Source organism: Mytilus edulis, unplaced genomic scaffold, assembly GCF_963676685.1.
Source record: "Mytilus edulis unplaced genomic scaffold, xbMytEdul2.2 SCAFFOLD_1110, whole genome shotgun sequence".
In the NCBI taxonomy this organism is placed as follows: Eukaryota; Metazoa; Mollusca; class Bivalvia; order Mytilida; family Mytilidae; genus Mytilus; species Mytilus edulis.
The window spans coordinates 3,754-27,867 of record NW_027268286.1 but is presented as its reverse complement, the minus strand read 5'-3'; the positions used below and the strand labels follow the sequence as shown (position 1 = coordinate 27,867).

At 31.5% G+C, this 24,114-nt stretch overlaps 2 protein-coding genes across 2 annotated transcripts; one reads left to right on the top strand and one right to left on the bottom strand.

The window, feature by feature from the left end:
- Window positions 1-1,515: 1,515 nt before the first annotated feature.
- LOC139507174 (valacyclovir hydrolase-like) lies at window positions 1,516-13,028 on the bottom strand. Its single transcript, XM_071295673.1, has 7 exons — window positions 12,883-13,028; window positions 12,010-12,066; window positions 11,404-11,504; window positions 10,406-10,572; window positions 6,261-6,414; window positions 2,628-2,759; window positions 1,516-1,658 (listed from the first exon to the last, which is right to left on the bottom strand). The coding sequence occupies exons 1-7, from the start codon at window positions 13,011-13,013 to the stop codon at window positions 1,531-1,533; spliced, it is 870 nt and encodes a 289-aa protein (XP_071151774.1). The 5' UTR covers window positions 13,014-13,028; the 3' UTR covers window positions 1,516-1,530.
- A 14-nt stretch (window positions 13,029-13,042) lies between these two features.
- Window positions 13,043-23,518, top strand: LOC139507172 (5-oxoprolinase-like; the record flags this gene model as incomplete). The annotated part of the gene is given in 6 exon segments (XM_071295672.1): window positions 13,043-13,104; window positions 16,096-16,276; window positions 18,421-18,612; window positions 19,200-19,325; window positions 22,994-23,100; window positions 23,403-23,518. Coding segments are annotated over 5 exon segments (712 nt in total), but the record flags the coding sequence as incomplete, so codon positions are not given.
- Between the last annotated feature and the right edge of the window lie 596 nt (window positions 23,519-24,114).

Sequence of the window (24,114 nt, the reverse complement as noted above, 5' to 3'; positions counted from 1 at the left end):
TATTAATTAGTTTTTCCCTATACCTGTATCTTTGCATTGCACAAGGTCATGTTTTTTCTCTGACTGTTTATGACATATTTATATTTTACACTAAATCCATTTGATGTTGGATGTGTACTTATTGATAATTAAGTATTAGATGCATGGTTTTTTTTATTAGTTGTTTTTGGCTTTGAACTAGCTGTCAGTAACTGTGAGTAGTCTCAGATCTGTACTTATGATCTTTTTGTTGCTGGGATGTACAAGTACCTAGCCACACCCACTTACTTTGTGTTTTTGTTAGCTGTATTTCTATTTGTATCCTTCTAATGAGTTATGCCCTTTTTAACTGATTTATATAGTTTGTTCTTTATATGTTGTACTGTTACACCACTGTCCTAGGTTAGGGGGAGGGTTAGTTTTGAAGATAATTTTATTCAACACGGTAGAAGGTCTTCAGATTGTTACACTAGATATATTCATACATCTAATGGTCAAATGTTCATTAAGGAAGTCAAAAAACAATGTGACAGACAGAAGTTTAGCTCAAGGTTTGTACTGACAAAAAGGTTCCCCATTTCACTGGGGCCGTGTGTTGCAACAGCTGTTATGCACCTGTATTTGGTTGAATGAATAAAAATTCTACACTTAGGCTTTTATGTCTTATCCTCCACATGTACTCATTTCTATTATTGTGGTTTGTGTACATTTGACAATAACATGTCTATTGAGGTTCCTGTACAACTAATGAGCTGCTTATATAGCTATACATAAGAAATAACTGGTACCGTAACATAACCTTGACCCTGGGATGTTGTGGATAACATTACCTTGACCCTGGAATTTTGTGGTATATAACATTACCTTGACTCTGGAATTTTGTGGTATATAACATTTACTTGACCCTGGGATGTTCTGGTATATAACATTACCTTGACCCTGGGCTTTTGTGGTATATACCATTACCTTGACCCTGGGATGTTGTGGTATATAACATTACCTTGTCCCTGGGATGTAGTGGTTTATAACATTACCTTGACCCTTGGATATTGTGGTATATAATATTACCTTTACCCTGGGATGTTGAGGTATGTAACATAAACCTTGACCCAGGGATGTTGTGGTATATAACATTACCTTGACCCTGTGATTTTGTGTTATATAACATTACCTTGACCCTGGGATATTGTGGTATATAACATTACCTTGACCCTGGGATGTTGTAGCATATAATATTACCTTGACCCTGGGATGTTGTGGTATATAGCATTATCTTGACCCTGGAATGTTGTGGTACGGTATATAACATTACATTTGTCCCTGGGATGTTGTGGTATATAACATTACCTTGATCCTAGGATGTTGTGGTATATTACATAACCTTGACCCTGGTATATTGTGGTATATTACATTACCTTGACCCTAGGATGTTGAGGTATATAACATTACCTTTGTCCCTGGGATGTTGTGCTATATATAACATTACCTTTGTCCCTGGGATGGTGTGGTATATAATATTACGTTGACCCTGAGATGTTGTGGTATATAACATTACCTTGACCCTGGTATGTTGTGGTGAAGATAATCTGGATGTTCTAATCCTACCAAAGGATCCTTTAAACCATGAATAATTAATGTCTTACACTTGATATTTTTCAAATCATCTTTACAAATATCTCCTTTAAAAAACAATAACTACATTACATGTATGTTACATTATAAAATGTTATTTTGATTGGCTAACAGCAATCTCACATCATTCTGAAATGTGCCTTCATTACAAAATGAATTGTAATCTTTGATGACAAGAGCTTCAAAGTACAAAATTAAAAGCACAGGTAAAAAAAAGAAAAACTTGATCGAAAGGAATGTTTGCATGGTCCTAGCAAAAAAATGTAATTATAATAATATTTATGGTACCAATTTTTCTGCATCAAATCCACATTTAAACAATAAATGTCTCTTCAGTGATGCCCGAGGCCAAAATATTTAAAAATATCTAAAAGCTTATAAGAAAATACCAAGAGTACTGAATGCTTCTTTTAGTAATTTTATAGAATTGTAATTATATAAAAGCGTTAAATTTGTGTACATTTTTAGAATGAAGCACTCAGTCACAAATGGTGACCTTATCTTCTCACTCCATTTCCAAAAGAACTTCATATATGTACTTCAGGACAATACTTTTAGACCCCATCAAATTTACTTATTAAACTAAATATTAAATTCCTAACCTGAAAGTTCCTCAGCTTTTTTTCATGTCTTAATATTTGAGTGCATGCTGCTGCTGATATAAAGATTGGATTTATTTAAATAGAATAATATTTCCAGCAATACCTGAGGTCATTAGCTCTCTATAGGTTCAGTGAAAAGTACTTCCATTTTAGGTGAATCATTTAAAAAGTACAAAAGAAAGCAGATGAGGATATTTTGAGTTTTTCCATGTCTATCATGTTGGTTAATTTGCAGGAATAAAAAAAAAAGAATTTCAAACTAGATTCCCCTAGGGTTCATTCTGCCCTTGTTTGAAGAGACAAAAATCTAACTTGAACAAAAAATTTGAAGAGACAAAAATCTAACTTGAACAAAAAATTAAATATTTTACACCATATGCAATAATGTAACTTATAAATCATTGAAAGCTTTACCATTCCTTTTTGTAAAATATTTCTCTATAGCCTCTACCCATTCTTCCCATGTCTTCTGGAAATATTCTTCGCCATACAAAGTCATAAAAGGTGACCTCATCTTCTCACTCCATTTCCAAATGTCTTTTAACCCTAAAATTACAAATGCATATAAGTAAATTAACTTATCTCCATCTTATTGTGACAGTTTATTCATTACGTGCAATAGTCTAACATTGGAAGGTGTAACTCAAAACTCCTTCTATTTTTTTTATTTCATCATAAGTATATGTTTCTTGAGATCGAATTTTCTTATACTTTGCCAAAATGAAGATTTTACTATGCTCTTTTCAAAAATATAATAAAAAGGATGGGTCACTGTGCTTTTTTTAAGATATGAGTCGTTGAAAATTGCATAAATTTGCTTAGAATGATCATGAGAAAAGACATTTTTGTTCATAAAAAAAAATCTCTGAGATAGAATTTGGTAATAAATTGTGAGGAGATAGGTTTAATAATATGTTTTAAGAAAATAAAAATAAACTAGAGGCTCTAAAGAGCCTGTGTCGCTCACCTTGGTCTATGTGAATATTAAACAAAGGACGCAGATGGATTCATGACAAATTGTGTTTTGGTGAAGGTGATGTGTTTGTAAATCTTACTTTACTGAACATTCTTGCAGCTTACAATTATCTCTATCTATAATAAACTTGGCCAAGTAGTTACAATGGAAAAAGTTAGTAAAAATTTACAAATTTTAAGAAAATTGTTAAAAATTGACTATAAAGGGAAATAACTCCTTAGGGGGTCAATTGACTATTTTTGTCATGTTGACTTATATTTAGGTCTTACTTTGCTGTACATTATTGCTGTTAACAGTTTATCTCTAGCTATAATAATATCAGGGATGGGTCTGATTACTTTCAATGTAATTGATTAAATTACAATTACTTCGTCATTTGTACGATTAAATTAAATTAATGATTACATCATTTCTGAAAGTATCTGATTAAATTAATGATTACATTAGCAAAGTAATCATGATTACATCTGATTACAATGAATTTAAAAACAAAACATTTTGAATGATGTGAATGAATAAACGTTCAATATAACTATAGCATTTTTGAGGAAGTATTTCATTTTGGTTCAATTATAAAATGATAACTTCAAATTAAACTTCATCTATTTAAATAAACACCAAATTTCACTACATATATATACATTACACTTTATCACCAATGATCTCTGAATTATTTTGAATTAAATTTAATAAAGATATATCATAATCAAGAGTTTTTTTGTTTGTCTTCTGACCTCTTTCATAATTTATATGTATTCCAAGTTGCAGTTTATGGAAGTTTAAATATGGATTAAATAAAGTTACCAGTTAAAACTATCTTAAATTTTAATAGAAATGTTTAATTAAATTGTAAACACTATGTTAGTACTAAACATGCTAAAAATCATTACATTTTACATGGCCAGGCCAAATACAAAAAAATTTAAACAACATAGTTGTCCAACTTTTAATTTAGTTTGTGCTAATTAGATAAATTTTCATGTCTGATTTATCTTTTATCATATATATTTCCCTACAGCTATACTCAATTGGTAATTGCAATAAAAACAAACCTTAATTAGTCTCCTACCTGTCAATTCAAAGTTGACAAAAATCACAAAAATTAACAAAAGATTATAATTCAGGGTTGAAGAAAAGTATTACTTGAATATATAATAGTTATTATCAAATATTAATATGAAGATCATTATAAAACAATTAATATACCTGTATGTACAATATCTCTTACCAAGATTGAAGGTAAATAATTGTATTATATGTCTCTGCTAAGGCTAATGGTGACTTTTCAATACTGTAACAGTTTATTTCTTCACTGAAGTAGACATGTTTAAAGTAACCAAACCATTTTTATCATGTTTAAAATTTATCAAATATGAATAACAAAGAGGTTCATTTGATGACCAAAAACACAATTTTAGATTTTTTTCATTGTAATCAGAATGTAATCAAAAAATAATCATGATTACAGGGTATTTTGAAAAGTAATTGATTAAATTAAATTACATGTAATCAGATTTTTGGCTGATTAATGATTACACTGATTAATTGAAAAATTGTAATCAATTACAGCTGATTAACGATTACAACTACAATTACCCCAAGTCTGAATAATATTCAAGATAATAACCAGAAACGGCAAAATTTCCTTAAAATTACCAATTCAGGGGCAGCAACCTTACAATGGGTTGTTCGATTCATCTCAAAATATAGGCCAGATACATGTTGACCTGAAAAACAATTTTATCCCATGTCAGATTTGCTCTTAATGCTTTGGTTTTTGAGATATAAGCCAAAATCTTCATTTTACCCCTATGTTCTATTTTTAGCCATGGCGGCCATCTTGGTTAGTTGGCCGGGTCACCGAACACATTTTTGAACTTTGATAACCGAATGATGGATGTGACCAAGTTTGGTTAAATTTGGCCCAGTAGTTTCAGAGGAGAAGATTTTTGGGCCTTTGGGCCAGGTGAGCTAAAAAGTTCAAAACATAAAGTTGACAGAGATTAATAATAAAAGATGAGTGGTCTAGATCAATGAGACAGCAACCAAATTAGGGAAAGGCATCTGAGATCAATGCATGATCTTTAACAATAAATAAGAAACTACACTGTTTTTATACAATATAATGCCCTTAATATGGAAAATTTGTGAAACAAACCCAGAGAGTACAAGAGATTTGACATCAACACCATACTCCTTAAAGGGTGGTCTCATTTAGGAGGGGGGAATCTGATCCTGGATCCCCCTTATTGTTCTGTAAGAATCTTGTTACCCACTTATCATTGTATTATAGCGAACCTAATGAAAGTTATCCACAGTGCCATCTCTATCTGACCAGAGACATATAATACAATTGTATTAAATGTCTCTGATCTGACCAAGGTATTTAAACTTTTGTAAGTTCACCTGTCCTATTGAATAAATACAATGGCTAGTGTTCTCTGTGTAGTTTTTTCACTGGGACCTTTAAATTTCTTTGAAGAGAAATCTATCACTCATTGATTAAATTACCTGAGTAAAAAAAAATCTTCTAATAGAAAACTAACAGCCTTATTTATTCATGTACAAAAAATGAACGAAAAAACAAATATGTAACACATAAACAAACGACAACCACTGAATTACAGGCTCCTGACTTGGCATAGTCAGGAGCCTGTAATTCAGTGGTTGTCGTTTGTTTATGTGTTACATATTTGTTTTTCGTTCATTTTTTGTACATGAATAAATAAGGCTGTTAGTTTTCTCATTTAAATTGTTTTACATTGTCATTTTGGGGCCTTTTATAGCTGACTATGCGGTATGGGCTTTGCACATTGTTGAAGGCTGTACGGTGACCTACAGTTGTTAATTTCTGTGTCATTTTGGTCTATTGTGGAGAGTTGTCTCATTGGCAATCATATCACATCTTCTTTTTTTACATTAAAAGAAGGCTTATCATTTAAACATACTGGAAACAAATAATGGTTTTAATTTTGTAATCTGAATCGAGAATGGCATTAAATTTTCCAATTTCAGTGCATGCAACACTCAACATAAGTTTCAAATGAAATTACACTTTTTCTATATCAAACCTCGATAAGCTTCAATATCTTTTTCTGTAACATATGCATTACCACCCCAGATAACAAGTTTATTAACAATGTCAGGATGCTGAGCAGCCATGATCATTCCAGTTATAGCACCATCACTCCATCCCAGTATTGAAAGCTTATGAATGTTTAGTTTCTATATAAAAAAAGGAAAAACTCATTACATGTCTTCCTATTTGCAATTTATTCACTCAAATGATTTTTTTTTTGCGATTCTGTTTTGCTATGACAAATAAGAGTGGAAACCAGCAAAACTCTTTCAAAAATAGTTGATCCGACTGCATTGATTTTTTAACTATTCAAGAACATTGATGATATAAACCTGTAATATCAATTTCATGAAAATCTGGCAAGAATTGTACACATTAGAGCACTCATAATTCAATATTCCATATAATTATAATTTCCAAGGGGCATACCTCTTTTTACAATTATTTTCTACATGCACTGCATTTGAAATCGTTAAAAACCTATGATTTAAGTAAATGATTAAATCAAAAATCTAAAACTTTTTTTTTTTTTTTTTTTTTTTTTTTTTTTTTTTATCTTTTATTTGTTTTTCAATAGTCAGGATTTAACATACATGTACCCCTACACTACCACCTGAGAAGGGTATCAAGGGGTTACATATTATAGAAAATAATTCAGTAAACAATTTTTATCACTGACAAATTGATTTTTACAATTATAATATTTAAGGTTACATATAAGTTTTATTTGGTAATATTTTCTCGCTCTCTGACTTTCTCTCATACATTACAAATACTCTTCACTCATTTGTTATGCTACAATATGTATCTTGACTTACATTTAAAAAAAATATATATATATTTTAAAGACAAAAAAAAAAAAATCAAAAGCTCAAGGATAAATTTTTGCTCATAATATATATAAAATAAAAATAGAATTTCTCATTTATATGTAACAATAATTAGTTGAATATTACATGTAAAGGAGACCAAAATTTTTCACACACTTGGACTCTGTTATTTTTCTCTGCAATATAATGTTCAAGAAATTGGTATTTCTTTATTCTATTCTTTAACCCAACCATATTTGGTTTTGTTTCATTTAATTTACAATTATTTTCTACATGCACTGCATTTGAAATCGTTAAAAACCTATGATTTAAGTAAATGATTAAATCAAAAATCTAAAACTTAACTCTGCGTTTATAAATAGCATTAAAAGTACAACATCTAACATTAGATAAACATTGCTAGAAAAAAATGAGCCACAGCTGGAATATGTCTGTTATTAGATATAAATCTTTTCACAACAACCAGGAAAAGTGGCAAAACTAAACTTCCAACACCAAGCATTAAGATTTCTAATCGTACAATATTAATGCAATTGATTTTTTTAACTGCAATGTAAAACTTATCAATTTAGACATTTTTATCCTGTCAATTACTTCTGCGTTTAAACTTTGATGCACTATTTCATGGTACACTAACCCGAGAAGTTCAATGAAATATGGTAATTGATTCATGATATATTTTGGCCGTCATGAGTGACCTTTAGCAATTGGCATTTCCTGTTGATCGCTTTTAACACACTGCACAATAACAAATTAACATATATGTTTATACATGAGCTTAAGATTAATCAAGATTGCATTATGTAATGAACAAATTTTATCACTTTTTACTGTCCCCCTTAATTAATCGATGGGCATTCCTCTCCCTTTTGAAATTTCTTAATTGAATATGAAGTCACTTCACATGCACAAGAAGTTTGTCTGATGTGAAAATGTGCACTAATTCTTTAAAATATTTTTACTTTTAAAACTTTGTTTTTGAAGAAAGACCTTTATTACTATATATTAAAATGAATAAACATATCTTTAAAAGTATGTTGACATGCATGTGCTACATTTGAAAATGCCTGTACCAAGTCAGGAATATGACAGTTCTTGTCCATTCGTTTTTTATGTGTTTTGTTATTTGATTTTGCCATGAAGTTCAGTATTTTTGTGTTTTTATTTTTTATATTGCACAGTGATGCTTGAAACAATGTACATTATAAAATGACATTGTCATAGTTATAGGACACTGTTGTGATCTGTATCAACATCAAAGAGTATTGTACTTTATTGTCATAGTTTTGTACTTTATTGTCATAGTTTTGTACTTTATTGTCAGAGTATTGTACTTTATTGTCATATTTTGGCCTACTGTATATAAATAATGTTGATTTGGTGTGTAAATCTTCATTTTCCTTCAGTTATAAACTTATAATCCAGTAGCAGATGTTTGTTTTCTATTGCAGCTGCAATTATCTGATTTTGAGTGTATATTCTGTGATTTGGTATGGCTCCTTTTTAAGCATTGTTGTGAAATAATGCATCCCCAAAATTGGATGTACAATTATCTGTCCTTACATAGGCGCATCCAGGAGGCCCTGGGAAAAATTTGTTTGATTAAATAGGGAATCACTGAAGCATGACTGAAATATAAGTGAAATATTTTTTTTGTATTCTGTCCTGTAATAAGGATCTACAGATAAAGTAGGTCACTGTTTTTGATAACTGATTTTTAGCAAACCTTGACATTGTAAGATCCTGAAAATTGTTAATTTCTGCATGCTCCTTTGTTATTACAAACTGTGAGAGGCCTTTATAGCTAATCAAGGTCTTTATAAAACCCCATTAGTAAGCAGTGTATTTAATTGGCATTAATTTTTTCTATGGAATTATCATATACCGGTAATGGGTGTTGTAGATTGATTTCATGTTATGCCTAGGTCACACATTCACGGATTTGATGCCGGATTAGCTACGGATACGATCCGGCATCATCATTTAAGCAATCTGTATTAGTCCATAGCTATCTGTATAGTTGCCGTAGTCATACATAGAAGTACATGTATATCCTTGACAATTTTTGAACATGTGCAAAATTTTACCAAAGATCAAACAACCGTAGTAACCCCTTACTAAACTGTATAAGACCGTGTACCAGTCCGTTTTAGTCCCTATCAAAACCGCATTAATCCATACTTATTCTTAGGCCAGAATGAGTTCTACGGCTAGTTTCAGAGAACTACGTACTACTATGGTTACACCAGGTATTGATATGGATACAATACGATTTGTTATGAATGTGTCACAGAGCGGCACGATTTTATCACATGAGCAATACAGAAAGATAGGTATCAGTCAGGATTCTGAAAGTGTATTACAGTTGACTACGTTACAACACGACAAAATACACAATACTGTGGATTCTATTATTTTCGTTGGTACCAATTTTCGTGGATTACCGAAATCTTTCATTTTCGTGGATATTTGATTTCGTGGTTCTCCCAAAGTCTGGATACAACTTTATAGAAATTTGAATTTCGTTGAACATTTCAATTCATGGTTCATCTGTACCCACAAAACCCACGAATATTGGTATCCAACGAATAATAATGAATCAACTGTATTACGTCTTAAACAACAACAAACTGACCTACCGGTAAGGCTTCTGTATATACACTCCATACTTATAGGGGCCCTACTTATTCTCTGTCTTGACGTTGAGGTATACATAATGATTATCCAACAGGAATAATCAACAACTGCTGCTTGCAATTAATTGGCTGGATTTGGATATTAATTTGGCACAAAATGACAGGACAGGGTCGAGATACTTGACGAGAGAGACTTGGAGGTAAACGGAGGCAGAATTATAGATGGACTAGGAACTGACTTCCTTATCCATGGCCAGTTTGAGCGCCTCATGACTGAAATGTGTGCGGAAAATTCAGCTACATTTAAGAACTTTGAAAGAATAGTCCTAAATATGTTTCAAGAACTGCTACTGTACATGTTGTTGGTCCGAGGATTACGAATAACACCACATAGTACAGACAGACAGATAAATAATTTATTTAACAACAACCAGCAATAATCTATATCAGACTACAGAAACTGTATATCCGGGATCATCCGTGAGATTTAATCCGTAGTGGATCTGGTGAGGTGATCCGTGAATGTGTGACCTAGGCATTATGAGAATAACCTAACTCTTTGACATTTTAATAATGTATCAACAGATCAAATCGGTCACGAAAATATATGGGGAAAAAATTTCTTTGTTCAATTCTAATTTTTAATCCTTATTATAAATTCTTTGATTTACCCTAATAAGTTCAAAAGCATCATCAGCATCTCTCTGCAAGAACTCTAATGGCCATGTTCTATTTGGTGGTATACTTTTTCCATATCCTCTAGGGTCAAAGGCTATTAAAGTGTAATCAGACTTATTAAAATCTGTCAACTGCTTCTCAAAATCTGTTCTGCTGGATCCTAATAAAACAAAAAATATGATTAATAAAATCTAATCAAAATGCTTGTGCTGCAGTGTAGGATGAAGATTGCATTTAATTTACAGTAGGAATTAAAAATTAAACAATTTCAACTACAAGTAAGGACAAAGGAAGAAAATTTTTAAATATCACTTCATTGATGACATCAGTTATATCTTCAGAACAAATACTGATAGTAACTATGCACAATTTATGTAATTTTCTTGGCAAGTTTCATAACACATTATATTGAAAGTTGAATATTTAAGTACATTGTAAAAATTGAATGCTTATGGAAAGACTTTAGCAGGGAGGGGCGGATCCAGCCATTTTAAAAAGGGGGGTTTCCAACCCAGAACCCAGGATAAAGGGGGGGGGTTCCAACCATAGGTTCCCATTCAAATGCATTGATCGTCCAAAAAAGGGGGGTTCCAACCCCCCAGATCCCCCCTGGAACTACCACTGTATAGTGCTCAATGGAGCTATTTTTTTAATAGAAAGTAGTGAAACCTGTTAATATGAAAATGAAAGGAAGTGACCAACACAATTTTAGCAAGAAGCTTATTAACCCAATTCACAGTATTAAAGGATCAATCAATATACTTTAATGCTGCTGTTAAGTTTAAATCATTTTCTCTTTAAGCTTTGTAATGGCATTAAAGATAGTAAATTCAATTAAATAGAGGAATTACAAAGACTTTAAACTATGACTTATTGAGAAATATCAATATGTGTCCTTTTTGTTTCTATTGACATTATGGGTCCTTATAATAAAGAGCCTTCATCATGGTTATAAGATATATAAACAAAATCTTATGAGAGACACAATTACCTAAAGCTCCTGGTAGAAGTAAAATAATGTTAGGCCCATCTCCTGTGGTCTCAAAATGAAGTCTGGCTCGGTTCACCTCAATCTTATGGGATAGTATGCCACTAAAACATCAATGAAAAATTATGTCACACATACATGTATGATATCATGATCAGGATATAAAACAAAATTGAAAACGTCCTAACTCAAGGCAAAAGTGTTTCTATATCAATGTTTTCATGCATAAAGCTTTGATTAAAAAAAAATAATAAACATTTAATTTCTATTTATAATTTCAATAGTTCAGATGTGAGCTATTTGAAAAGAAAACTATATTCATTCCTAATAAAGTTATATTTGTGGTTAAAATTCTGTTTAATAGCAAAATAAGGGTCAGCCAAAATTGAATAATGAATTAAAATATAAGAAGTGAATGGCATGGCCTATGTTTGATAAATGTTGATAAGTACACAACCCCTGCACATCTACTTTCCTTTGAAGTAAAAAAAATGTCTTATATTGGACAGACAAAAAGTGCATGTTTTGTAATCTTACTTTATGAAATATGGGGAGTGCATCCAGTATTGAATATAATGTCTATCATTTCAAGGAAATTGGAATTCATACCTTCGTCTCTGTTCATCTAAAAATCTACTCTTTGCATGTTGAACCAAAGTAAAATACCTGTATGGAAAAAAAGACAGGAAATATTAAAACTGTTTAAAGTGCACAATTCAAACCTCACTTTTCATCAAACCATGAAAATAATTGAATGAATTCACAATAATTAAATAATAATGTCCACATGTGGATATCCTTCGGTAAGTAGTATTGTGTACATGTATAAGTCTCATAACATTAGGATGAGGCAAACATAAGTTTGAGAACGGAAACGAAATAAAATCATCAATTTTTCTATTCGTAAAGGGGTATAACTCTAGAACAGTAAAAGTGACACCACCAAAATTCAAAAAAACTTGATTAATAAGCATTGTGTCAAAGTTTCATAACATTTGGTTGAGGCAAACTAAAGTTAGAGAACAGAAACAAAAAATTCAGCAATCTTCAAATTTGATCAAATTTAATCCTAGCCCCTCCCCCCCTAAAAATCAAATGGTAGCTCCCTTAATTAGGAATGAAATATTTTCAACATTGTTTTTATTTCACAATTATAGTTTTTTATCAGGTTTATTTATACCTTTGCCACGTTGTTTTCAAAGCAGTCAAGTTAAGTGCCAGTATTTCAACTATATATCTAGTTTATTTTCAACACTTATATATTGACTACTTAGTAATAATTTTAACTAAAAAAAAATATAACTAATTAAATAGTTATTCTTTAATATTTCAAATCCACCAATTTTAACAGTTTTTCAGAAAAAAAATGTCATAAATCATGCAGTTTGTGTTATCATTTGTTTTTTTATTTTTTCATGTTTTTGTTTACAAACAACAAACTGAACAAGACGATAACGTAAATATTTCAAATTTATTTTAAACCTCGGATCAGTGTTTGATTTTATATGTGTTCTGGACGACACAATTGATGCTGGCTTAGCCTTTGATACAAGTAGTTGTGTATTTATTCTGTCAATGCATTTTTTAAAGACAAATCCTCCAGTTCTCTGCATAGTTCTTGATCTATGTTGACTTCCGGTTTAAAATTTAGGACGTTTATCATGTTTTTAAGATTCTGAAACGCAAATATCTCAGAAGTTCAAGGTTTGTCGTTGCTTTATATAGATCAAACCAGAGACATATATGTGTATATATGTCTCTGATCAAACAACAATAACTGGAATTTTTTTTTTTTAACTTCACTCTTCACTATTTTTTATACACTTTCGTCATGTTTAATATCCCTAGATTATGGTATAAAAACCAGCTGCATTGGCGGATCCAGGGGGGGGGGGGGGGGGGGGGGGTTCAGGGGGTTGGAACCCCCCCCTTTTTTTTTTTACGATCAATGCATTTTAATGGGAACATTTAGCTGGACCCCCCCCCCCCCTTTTGTCCTGGGTTGGGAACCCCCCTTTTTTAAAATGGCTGGATCCGCCCCTGAGCTGGGGATCTACAGTGTGAATGGAAATAGGACACATTTAAAAAAAATATCATTCAGTGTAATTGAAATCCTTTGACTTTGTAAAATTAGCAAATACCCAGTATTGTATTATATAATATTTTCCTTCATTTACAATTTTAAAATTTACACTTTTTTGTATATATATACGAGTCTAAATTGAAAACTATGTTCAAATCTATTGATTGCGTTGGATAAAAACAGCAATTTTTATCATGTGTGCATGTAAAACAAATTTGTTGTAGAAGGGTCTAAATACAGCACAAACAACATTTTCCAAAAGACCAAAAAAGTGAAGAAGTATATTTAAACAAAAGGCATTTGACTAACGGGTCGAACAACTGATGTTCTTTAACCCTGCTGACTGCCATTTGCGATTGCCAAATAAAATTGATCACAGTAAAGATGTAACAAAAAAAATGGATCTTAATATAAATTTAATACTAAACAGGAAACAATTAACTAGTGGCCACGATGTTATGCCACAAACAAAAGATGTTAACATTTTTTTGTACACCAGATCCGGATTTCGACAATAAATGTCTCTTCAGTAATGTTAGGGATGGAAACGGTAATTGGAAGGCCATATAAAATGTACCCTCATTTTTAGATAGACTCTTGAATTTTAAGAGTCAATATAGATAGGATGAACGGATCATATAAACCGGAGTGAAAATATGATACAAGCCCAAACGAAAAAACAAAAAACGAGTCTAAATTGAAAACTACGTTCAAACCTATTGATTACGTAGGATAAAAACCGCAATTTTATTCGTGTGCATGTAAAACAAATTTAATTGTAGAAGGGTCTAAATACAGCACAAACAACATTTTCCAAAAGACCAAAAAAGTGAAGAAGTATATTTAAACAAAACACATTTGACTAACAGGTCGAACAACTGATGTTCTTTAACCCTGCTGACAGCCATTGGCGATTGCCAAATCAAAATGATCACAGTCAAGATGTAACAAAATGGATCTTAATATAAATAAGAGTCAATATAGGATGAACGGATCATATAAACCGGAGGGAAAATATGATACAAGCCCAAACAAAAAAATATAAACGAGTCTAAATTGAAAACTACGTTCAAACGTATATATATATATATACAACTTGTCTAAACATCAACCCAACAATGTTAGATCTGTAAATATGCTTTCGCAAATTTTTGGTTCTTCCCTCGACGGGATTCGAACCCATGCTACTGAGATATCGTGACACCAAATCGCCTGCGCTGTAGCTGTCCTGCCAGACCACACGACCACCTGGGCTTCAAAAAATTAAGCTTTCGGTGGCTGGGTGTTACCTTTCCACGTCAGTTTTAATCTAGCTTCGTACTACAGTACATGATATATAAGGCGTGAAGATGTTATTCTTACAAATCAGCTAAATTATCTATAGTAAAGGATCCTACAAATTAATGTAAGATACAGTCACAGAAAATAATTATATTTATAAGTACGTCTGATATATAATTATATATATCATGTATATAGATACATTGTACATGTATCTAGCTGAGACTAAGCCTAAGAAAGGGAACTTCTCAAAATATTTACAATAATGATGAGTTTATTGACACCTGGGACATAATATATTATGAAAGAATAATACCAAGGACGTATGTTAGTTTTATGTCCTTGATAACACTAATAGTCCAAGTTTACGCCATCTGCATGTACATCATGTACATCAAATTTACATGATAAATAATGGCACATATATTTGCATCATACAAGGACAGCAAATTTCATCTCAGAGATTTTCTTCAAATAAGATAGAAGAGTAAAAATCATCATATATCTGATTATTTACTCCATTTTAGTCATTTTTGCTTTGATTTCTACCTGACTGAGCTTACAATTTTAAGTACCTCAGGACATGTACATGTAACTTCAAATGGATAATCCAACTATTTATGACCAATAAGCATTTTGAACGAATATTTTGTTCTTTCTTGAATTTTTATAATTCTACAGTTTTCTTGAAAAGTTGTTTGCATGTAGAATATGGGAACAGGTAAACTGGGATTTTAATATCAATTGATTCCAAAGTAATATTACCATACATGATAGTCTTTTAAAATACATATTTTCAATCTCAATTATTTTATTTATTTTACATAATTTGAGTATGTCAGCAATGAGAAGTTCTTAAATGAGTTATGCCCCTTTGAAATATTAATTATGTGGAAAATTGTATTGTAAGCACTTTCACTTGTTTAGATCTATCCAGATTGGTATGAAACTTTTAGCATAGGTTTGAGTCAGCAATGTCTGTGACAAAATAAAGCAGTGCCAATCAACATAATTGATCATTTTAAAAAGAATTATGCCCCTTGGAAATATCATTTATATGGAAAATTGTATTGCAAGTGCTTTCGTGTGTACAATTCTTGCTTGATTTGAATTATTATCAAAGGTTTATATCAGCAATGTCTCGTACAAGTTCTAAAATCAGTGCCTATCAAGTTTTGTTAAAAGAGATATAATACTCCTGCCTTTAAGTATTTTATGTTATTGAACTTCACAAGAATGCTCAAAACTTAATAGAAGCAGGTCTTCAGTCATTTAACTATCTTGTTTTATAAGAACTTTATATTAGATTTAATTTCCATATTTTTTTTCAGAAAAAAAGCAATGTCTGTTTCTGCTGGAAAGTTTACCTTCGCTATTGATAGAGGAGGAACCTTTACAGACATCTGGGCCAAATGTCCTAGTGGGAAGGTTCGAGTTACAAAACTTTTATCAGTAGACCCAAAAAACTACCCAGATGCTCCCAGAGAGGGTATCAGAAGAATTATTGAACAGGTATGGCTATGCATTTATATAAGAACCTCAGTATGAAAAAAGGTGATTATACAGAATTAAATGAATTAAATGTATTGTAAGGAATTGCAAGTTAATGCTGCATTTATCCATATAGGACAGCAGTTTAATTTTTATAAAGCAATATGTCATTATGTAGATTAAGAATGACTCATATTTAGTGTTGTCAAATCGTACACTTTTGCCTAACCGGTTACTCGGATAATCGTTCTACCGATTAACTGATTAACAGGTAATTTAAGTTGGTGTTTGAAAGCCTTATCAATAGAACCCTACACATAGATATAAGATGTGGTATGAGTGTCAATTTGACAACCTTTCATCAAAGTCATAAATACGCTTTTAGAATTGAAGTTTTTCCTTTAGTATTATAAGGCTTTTCTGTGAGGATTCCTGGCGAAGTTTGACTTTTAATAATCAAATACACCGTATCAAATTTAGCGTTTGTACTTCAGATTAAAATATCCCCAAAAAAATCTGAATCTCGTAGAATTGAATATGTCAAATGTCTGAAACATATTATTTTTTCCTTTTCTCTTGTTGTCTCCGAAAATAATGGGATGTGTTTCAATTTGAAATGATTAATTATAAAAAAAAGAAGATGTGGTATGATTGCCAATGAGACAATTCTTCACAAGAGACCAAAATGACACAGAAATTAACAACCATGGGTCATTGTATATGCTGTACGACCTGTTTCTTCACTGTGTTTGCTTTTTTCTTTAAGAATGTTACTCGTACTTTCACGTATACATTGAGTACATTCACATTGGTATGCATTCCACAATTTTTGAATTGAAAGTTAGACTAACAACGGAGGTTGCACATTTAAATGTAGGTTTACACAATATTAGATCGAAAACGAAATAATGAAGTAATTAGTAAAATTAAATCTCATTACTGATTTAAAGTTACTGTTAAAAAAACATGTTTACTAATTATGTTTCTTAAAGATCCTGCCCCGAACTCTAATTAATTTTATGTTTTTAGGATTAACAATAGCAATCAATATACTGGACAATTGATCTGTCAAACTAATTACCACCACGACAATTTTTAAATAAAACATAACTATTTAATGATTTGATTTTCAACACAAATTTATATCAAATCTATCGAAATTGAAAAAAGTCCGGTTAACCGGTTAGCGTTTTTGGTATTCGGTATTCGGTCGTTCGACCGATTAACCGGTTAACTGGTTAACTGTTGACAACACTACTCATATTGACTAAGCTGTTTTGTATTGAGTGCACCAATGTCAATACAGAACATTAAAAGGTGTAGAGCAATAAAAGTAAATAAGCAGTCCAATTAAATATTGAATGCTTGATAAATCAACTTCCATTGCTGTATTTCATCTTAACAATGATAAGCCTTGATATGAAAATAAGAAGATGTTGTATAATTGCCTATGAGACAACTCTCCACCAGAGACCAAATGGAATAGTTTCTTTAGCAAGTATAGGTTTAACAGCCGGATATTTGTACAAAGCAATGAACCAAAAAAGATATGATATACATTTGTACAGCAACAAACAGCAACCACTGAATTACATGACCCTGATTTTTATAGGCGTATACAGAATGTCATTGTTGTAGGGTTAAACTAGTTTGTTGGTGCTAAACCCTCCCCCTAAACTCGGACAGTGGTGTTGTCACCAAATAGAAAAACCTTCATAATATAAGTTCAAAATGGAAAAACATTCTGGAATATTATTTCCACTGGAACAAATATTACAGTATATGTTCCTAGCGGAAAAAATGGTATAGAATATTTGTTCCAATAGGAGATGATATTATGATATTGTTTATAATAAGTTTCAGTTTGACTTCTTGAAGAGGGAACACATATACATTGACAGTACAACTTAAGAACAAAGTTGAAAAATAAGTTGAAAAACGCTTTATCAGATCAATAGAAAGCAGAAAAATATCTAACAAAAACATGATAATGGTGGGCGACACAGGTTCTGAAGGAGCTCTAGTTTGAAATCAATATTGGTGGGTAGATCGATATATTCTTTATTTAAAAAAAAATATCTTATAGAAAAAAACTCAACTTTATTGTACATGTATTTGTTACTTGTCACTGAGTTGTCAGTGTTGTATGAAACTTTGTTTTGTAGGAATCTAAAACAAAGTTACCACCTGGTGAACTTATAGATTCTTCAGTAATTGAATGGATCAGGATGGGAACAACCGTTGCTACCAATGCATTACTTGAAAGAAAAGGTGAAAGAATGGCACTGGCTATCACAAAAGGTTACAAGGACCTGCTTCACATAGGGAACCAAGCTAGACCCAAGATATTTGATTTGGTAAATATACCTTGGATATTTGTGATGTACATTTAGTATCCTCTGGGTAGTATAGGATCAATAGGTCAAGGGGCAAAAGTTTTGCTTAATAATTTTATCTTCTTCAGGAGGTATTTGCATAACTATTTCTAAAAACATTTTTATGCCCTGCTGTAGCAGAGGGGGCATTAAGTTGTACCCTTGTACATCCGTCCATACGTACGTTTCAAAGTTGGTTTCCGTTCTCTAACTTTATTTTATATAAAAATTAACTGGAAAGGTTTATTTTTACAATATAACATTCTTGTTAATTTTTTCTATTGTATTTTCCAAAACAACAATGTAATAGATGGTGCTTGCAAGCTAAGAAGATATGATATTCCATCTTGGGCATCTAATGTCATTCAGAGACATTTTGCCTTAGATTAAGTACTTTATTGACCATGTTATTACGAACATATAGATGTGTTCTTTGTTTTGAGTTTCCCTTATCTTTTACTGTCCTCTTGATTTTATTTATGTCATTTTCCATATACCAGTAACTGTTTCCATTTTTGAAGCCTAAATTGTGCATCTATTTGTCTGAATACAATGTATTTATATTTTAGGAAATATCCAGCCCAGATCAGTTGTATGAAGATGTGATAGAGATAGAAGAGAGAGTTGTATTTCATCAAGATATATGTGAGATAAAGAAACAATGTCCTACAGTTACAGGTTCTACTGGAGAAAAGGTTCACAACTTAGTATATTCCAGAGACTTCAAACAATATATCCAATGAAAGACATTCTTATATAATATAAACAACATTTTTGTCGAGCCTGCAACTTTTGTTGCAGAAAGCTCGACATAGGGATAGTGATCCGGCGGCGGCGGCTACGGCGGCGGCGGCGGCGGCGGCGGTGTTAGCTCACTTCTTAAAAGCTTTATATTTTAGAAGGTGGAAGACCTGGATGCTTCATACTTTGTATATAGATGCCTCATGTTACGAAGTTTCCGTCAGTCACATGTCCAATGTCCTTGACCTCATTTTCATGGTTCAGTGACCACTTGAAAAAAAAGTTCAAATTTTTTGTAATGTTGAATTCTCTCTTATTATAAGTAATAGGATAACTATATTTGATATGTGCGTACCTTGCAAGGTCCTCATGTCTGTCAGACAGTTTTCACTTGACCTCGACCTCATTTCATGGATCAGTGAACAAGGTTAAGTTTTGGTGGTCAAGTCCATATCTCAGATACTATAAGCAATAGGGCTAGTATATTCAGTGTATGGAAGGACTGTAAGGTGTACATCTCCAACTGGCAGGTGTCATCTGACCTTGACCTCATTTTCATGGTTCAGTGGTTATAGTTAAATTTTTGCGTTTTGGTCTGTTTTTCTCATACTATATGCAATAGGTCTACTATATTTGTTGTATGGAACGATTGTAGGGTGTACATGTCTATCGGGCAGATGTCATGTGACTTTGACCTCATTTTCATGGTTCAGTGGTCAAAGTTAAATTTTTGTGTTTTGGTCTGTTTTTCTCATACTATATGCAATAGGTCTACTATATTTGTTGTATTGAACAATTGTAAGGTGTACATGTCTAACGGGCAGATGTCATGTGACCTTGACCTCATTTTCATGGTTCAGTGGTCAAAGTTAAGTTTTTGAGTTTTGGTCTTTTTATCTAATACTATATGCCATAGGTCAACTGTATTTGGTGTATGGAAATATTTTATGATCTTTATGTTACTCGCACAGGTTTATTTGACCGTGACCTCATTTTCACGGTTCATTGCACAGTGTTAAGGTTTTGTGTTTTGGTCTATTTTTCTTAAACTATAAGTAATCGGTCAACTATATATGTTGTATAGAAGCATTGTTAGCTGTACATGTCTGCCTGGCATGGTTCATCTGACCTTGACCTAATTTTCAAGGTTCATTGGTCTATGTTTAGTTATCTTGGTTAATGTTAAGTTTATGTGACAATTGTTATAAAGCTTAGCTTTATACTTAGGACTATCAACATAATATCAATGATTAGTATAGAAGGCGAGACATTTCAGCGTGTGCACTCTTGTTATATAATAAATGTTATTATCACATATGTCGGGTTTTGCATATGTAATAACCTCAAAATTGCTCGGGGCAAAAAAGAGGTTATTGGTTATTGTGCCCTGATTCCAAATGACGGGTTGTCATTGCATCCTTAACGACACATTTGTGATAAATTGTTTAAGATTTTATCTTTATGTTTCATTAAATTGCTAAAATTGACCTTTTTTCTCTTTTCTGCAGAACTTATTTAGATATGTGATAAAAAGATTATAACATGTCTTTTCCATATTGGCCCGGGTATATATTGTCCCTTGTAGAACATATATTGAACTCGCAAGCTCGTGCAATATAAAATCTACTCGAGACAATATACCCCAATATGCATGCAATAACCCTATATTATTATCTACTGGTATATCAACAATTTTCTTATGGTACTGATTGCAATATTAGTTTTAAAGGAGATATTTGTACATTGATTTGAGTACATCAGCAAAATTAAATTCCCTTGAAACTAAAAAAGAAAAGCAATGGAACATGAAAAATAGCATAACAATATATATGTTACAGTAAATAGGTGAAATTAGGAATTACACGTAATTACTAAACATTTCAGTAAATACCTGTAATCACTAGTCAATTTAGTAATTACATGTATTTACTAGTTGTTTCAGTGATTACAGGTATTTACTGATTTTTTTGGTCATTTTTACAGCTATTTACTAACTTGATATTTTTGTTTAAAAATTAAAGACATAATTTAAGATATCAAATAAGAAAGTAAGGGGTAGGGATTTTTAGGGCTTACTTAAGTATCAAGGAGTATAAGGCACATTAAAAATGCATACTCTTCAGTGCTTGTGAATTGAAACTGGAAAATGGTTGTTTTATAAGTTTTGAAACTCCCTAAAAATCATTTTGAGCATGCAAGACAATGATATCAATCCAATATTGAGAAAAACATTTTTGAGAAATTTATAGGCAACTTAGCCAGCTATTTTTTAAGATAGACATTATATTATGGCAAACTTGGTTAAATGATCTTGATAATTCTTAAAATCTCATAATTTTGTTATATTAAAATCTCCATCAGGCATACTCTGCATATCAACTTGGCCAATAACATGAGTTAAATTCCTTTTACAAAATAGGTTTAACTACGACTTCTTTTGTCAGACATTTGCGATGAAGCTGACATTCTTCACAAACAAATTTATACAAATTGATGGCGTTAAGAGTCACATTTTCATATTTCCGTGTTTTTATAAGTTCTTCAAGACCTCCAAACTTAAACTTATATACCTCCAACAAAATTTTATCATCGTTTCTTCCTGTATAAGAATGATCTTTTTGTGGATTGAAAAAGTCAACTAAATGGTCCATCCCTTTTGTTTTACTTTCAATGTTGACATTCTTTTCCTTTTCGTCGAGCCTGCGTTTTTTGTTGCAAAAACGAGACATAGCGAACCAACCTAATAATTCCGTCGCCAGCGCCATCCACAAATATTTGCTCTGTGGTTATATTTTTTTAAATTTTGATAAGTTTCTCAAATTATCCTGGATTTCTACCAAACTTGAACAGAAGCTTCAGTTGTTTATGATGAAAAGATATATTTCAAGAAGTAAATTTTGTAAAAATAAAATCAAGTTTTTCCGTATTTTACTTATAAAGGGACTTAGTTTTTATGCCAGTTAACATTACATTCACACTATGGTTAATTTTTTTAAAATTTTAATAACTTTCTCAAATATCCTGAATTTCTACCAAAATTGGACAGAAGCTTGTTTGTGATCATAAGATAATATTTAGAAATAAAGTTTGTAAAAATAACTATGCTTTTTTCGTATATTACTTATTTAAACGGACTATTTTTTTCCAGTTAACATAACATACACTCTGCAGTTAAAGTTTAGATTTCATAAACCATCCTGAATTTTTAACAAATTTTGATAGACAGAACTAGTCAAAAGATAGTATCTAGAGGAAAATTATCAATATTTTTTTTCTCCTATTTTTGTAGGGCCTGCGACTCACAGCAAAAATAAGCGAGACACTTGGTTCTGCAAAACCCTTAAAATTTTGATAGCTGAATACTCACTGATTTTCTTCATTAATTAGTATTACCATAACTTTTGATCAGTTAACCATATTACAACATTGTTTTAACAGTTAGTAAATAGGTGTAAAAATTCATTTTAAAATCAGTAATTACTGGTAATTACTGGGCAGTTCTAGGAATTACTTGTATTTACTAAGTGCATCGGGAATTACATGTAATTCCTAAATTTTAGTAATTACATGTAATTCCTAATTTCACCTATTTACTGTAACATATACAAACTTTTTATTTCAGTTAGAAATATGGAAACAAGTTAACATTACCAAGTTGAAAGAAGACCTAAAAAAACTTCTTCAGAAAGGAATAAAGAGTCTTGCAGTTGTTTTACTTCACTCATATATGTGAGATATCTTTTTATATGCAAACACTTTTTATGTTTTCTAGACAATCAGCATATCAGCATGTTTCAACAGTTTTTCGTGTTTATAGAATATACTGATGCTAGGTCTTACTGCTAAAAAAATTTGAGAAATTGATCTGAACAAAAGAAATTATAAAAGACCTTCATCATATGATCAGAAAAGCTCAAACCCAAAAACTAGAAAACTAGGTAATTTTTCTCTTCTTTTCATATATTTTGCCAATAATTTTCAATGCTTTATATTTTAACACCTCATTATTCTCTATTCTTTATGTTTTGTAGGTTCTCAGATCATGAACGCGAAGTAGGTCAGGTTGCCATGGAGATGGGATTTACACATGTGTCAACATCATCTGATGTGATGCCTATGGTCAGAGTTGTTCCCAGGGGATATACAGGTACACAAAGAACTCATAGAGAATTTGTTTCAACATAGATTTAAGAAATAATCTATTGCCCTGTCTCTGTACTTTCTGTCTTGGAAAAAAAGTATATATTTGTTTATATCAATTCAAACTGTATGCCATTTTTCTTCAGAAAGACTGTATGTCATATGATATTTTATTGGCCCAACCCATTATAGAATATGGTTATAACTCTTTGTGTACCAGTTACTTTGAATGGTATGAAAACTAATTTTTCATAAAGCATTACCTTTGTCAATGAAAGCTTTTATATTGTGTTACAATAATCTTGTTAATTGTTCATTTTAAACCATTAGTAGTTATATAAAAATCCTAATGAATTTTGACAAATTTTGGCAAATAAGTATAAGAAAATAAAAGATATGAAACAGTGTCAGAAAATAAAATTGAGAATGGAAATGGGGAATGTGTCAAAGAGACAACAACCCGACCATAGAGCAGACAACAGCTGGAGGCCACCAATGGGTCTTCAATGCAGCAAGAATCTCCCGCACCCGTAGAGTCATTCAGCTGACCCCCAAACAAATATGTATACTAGTTCAGTGATAATAGATGTCATACTAAAATCC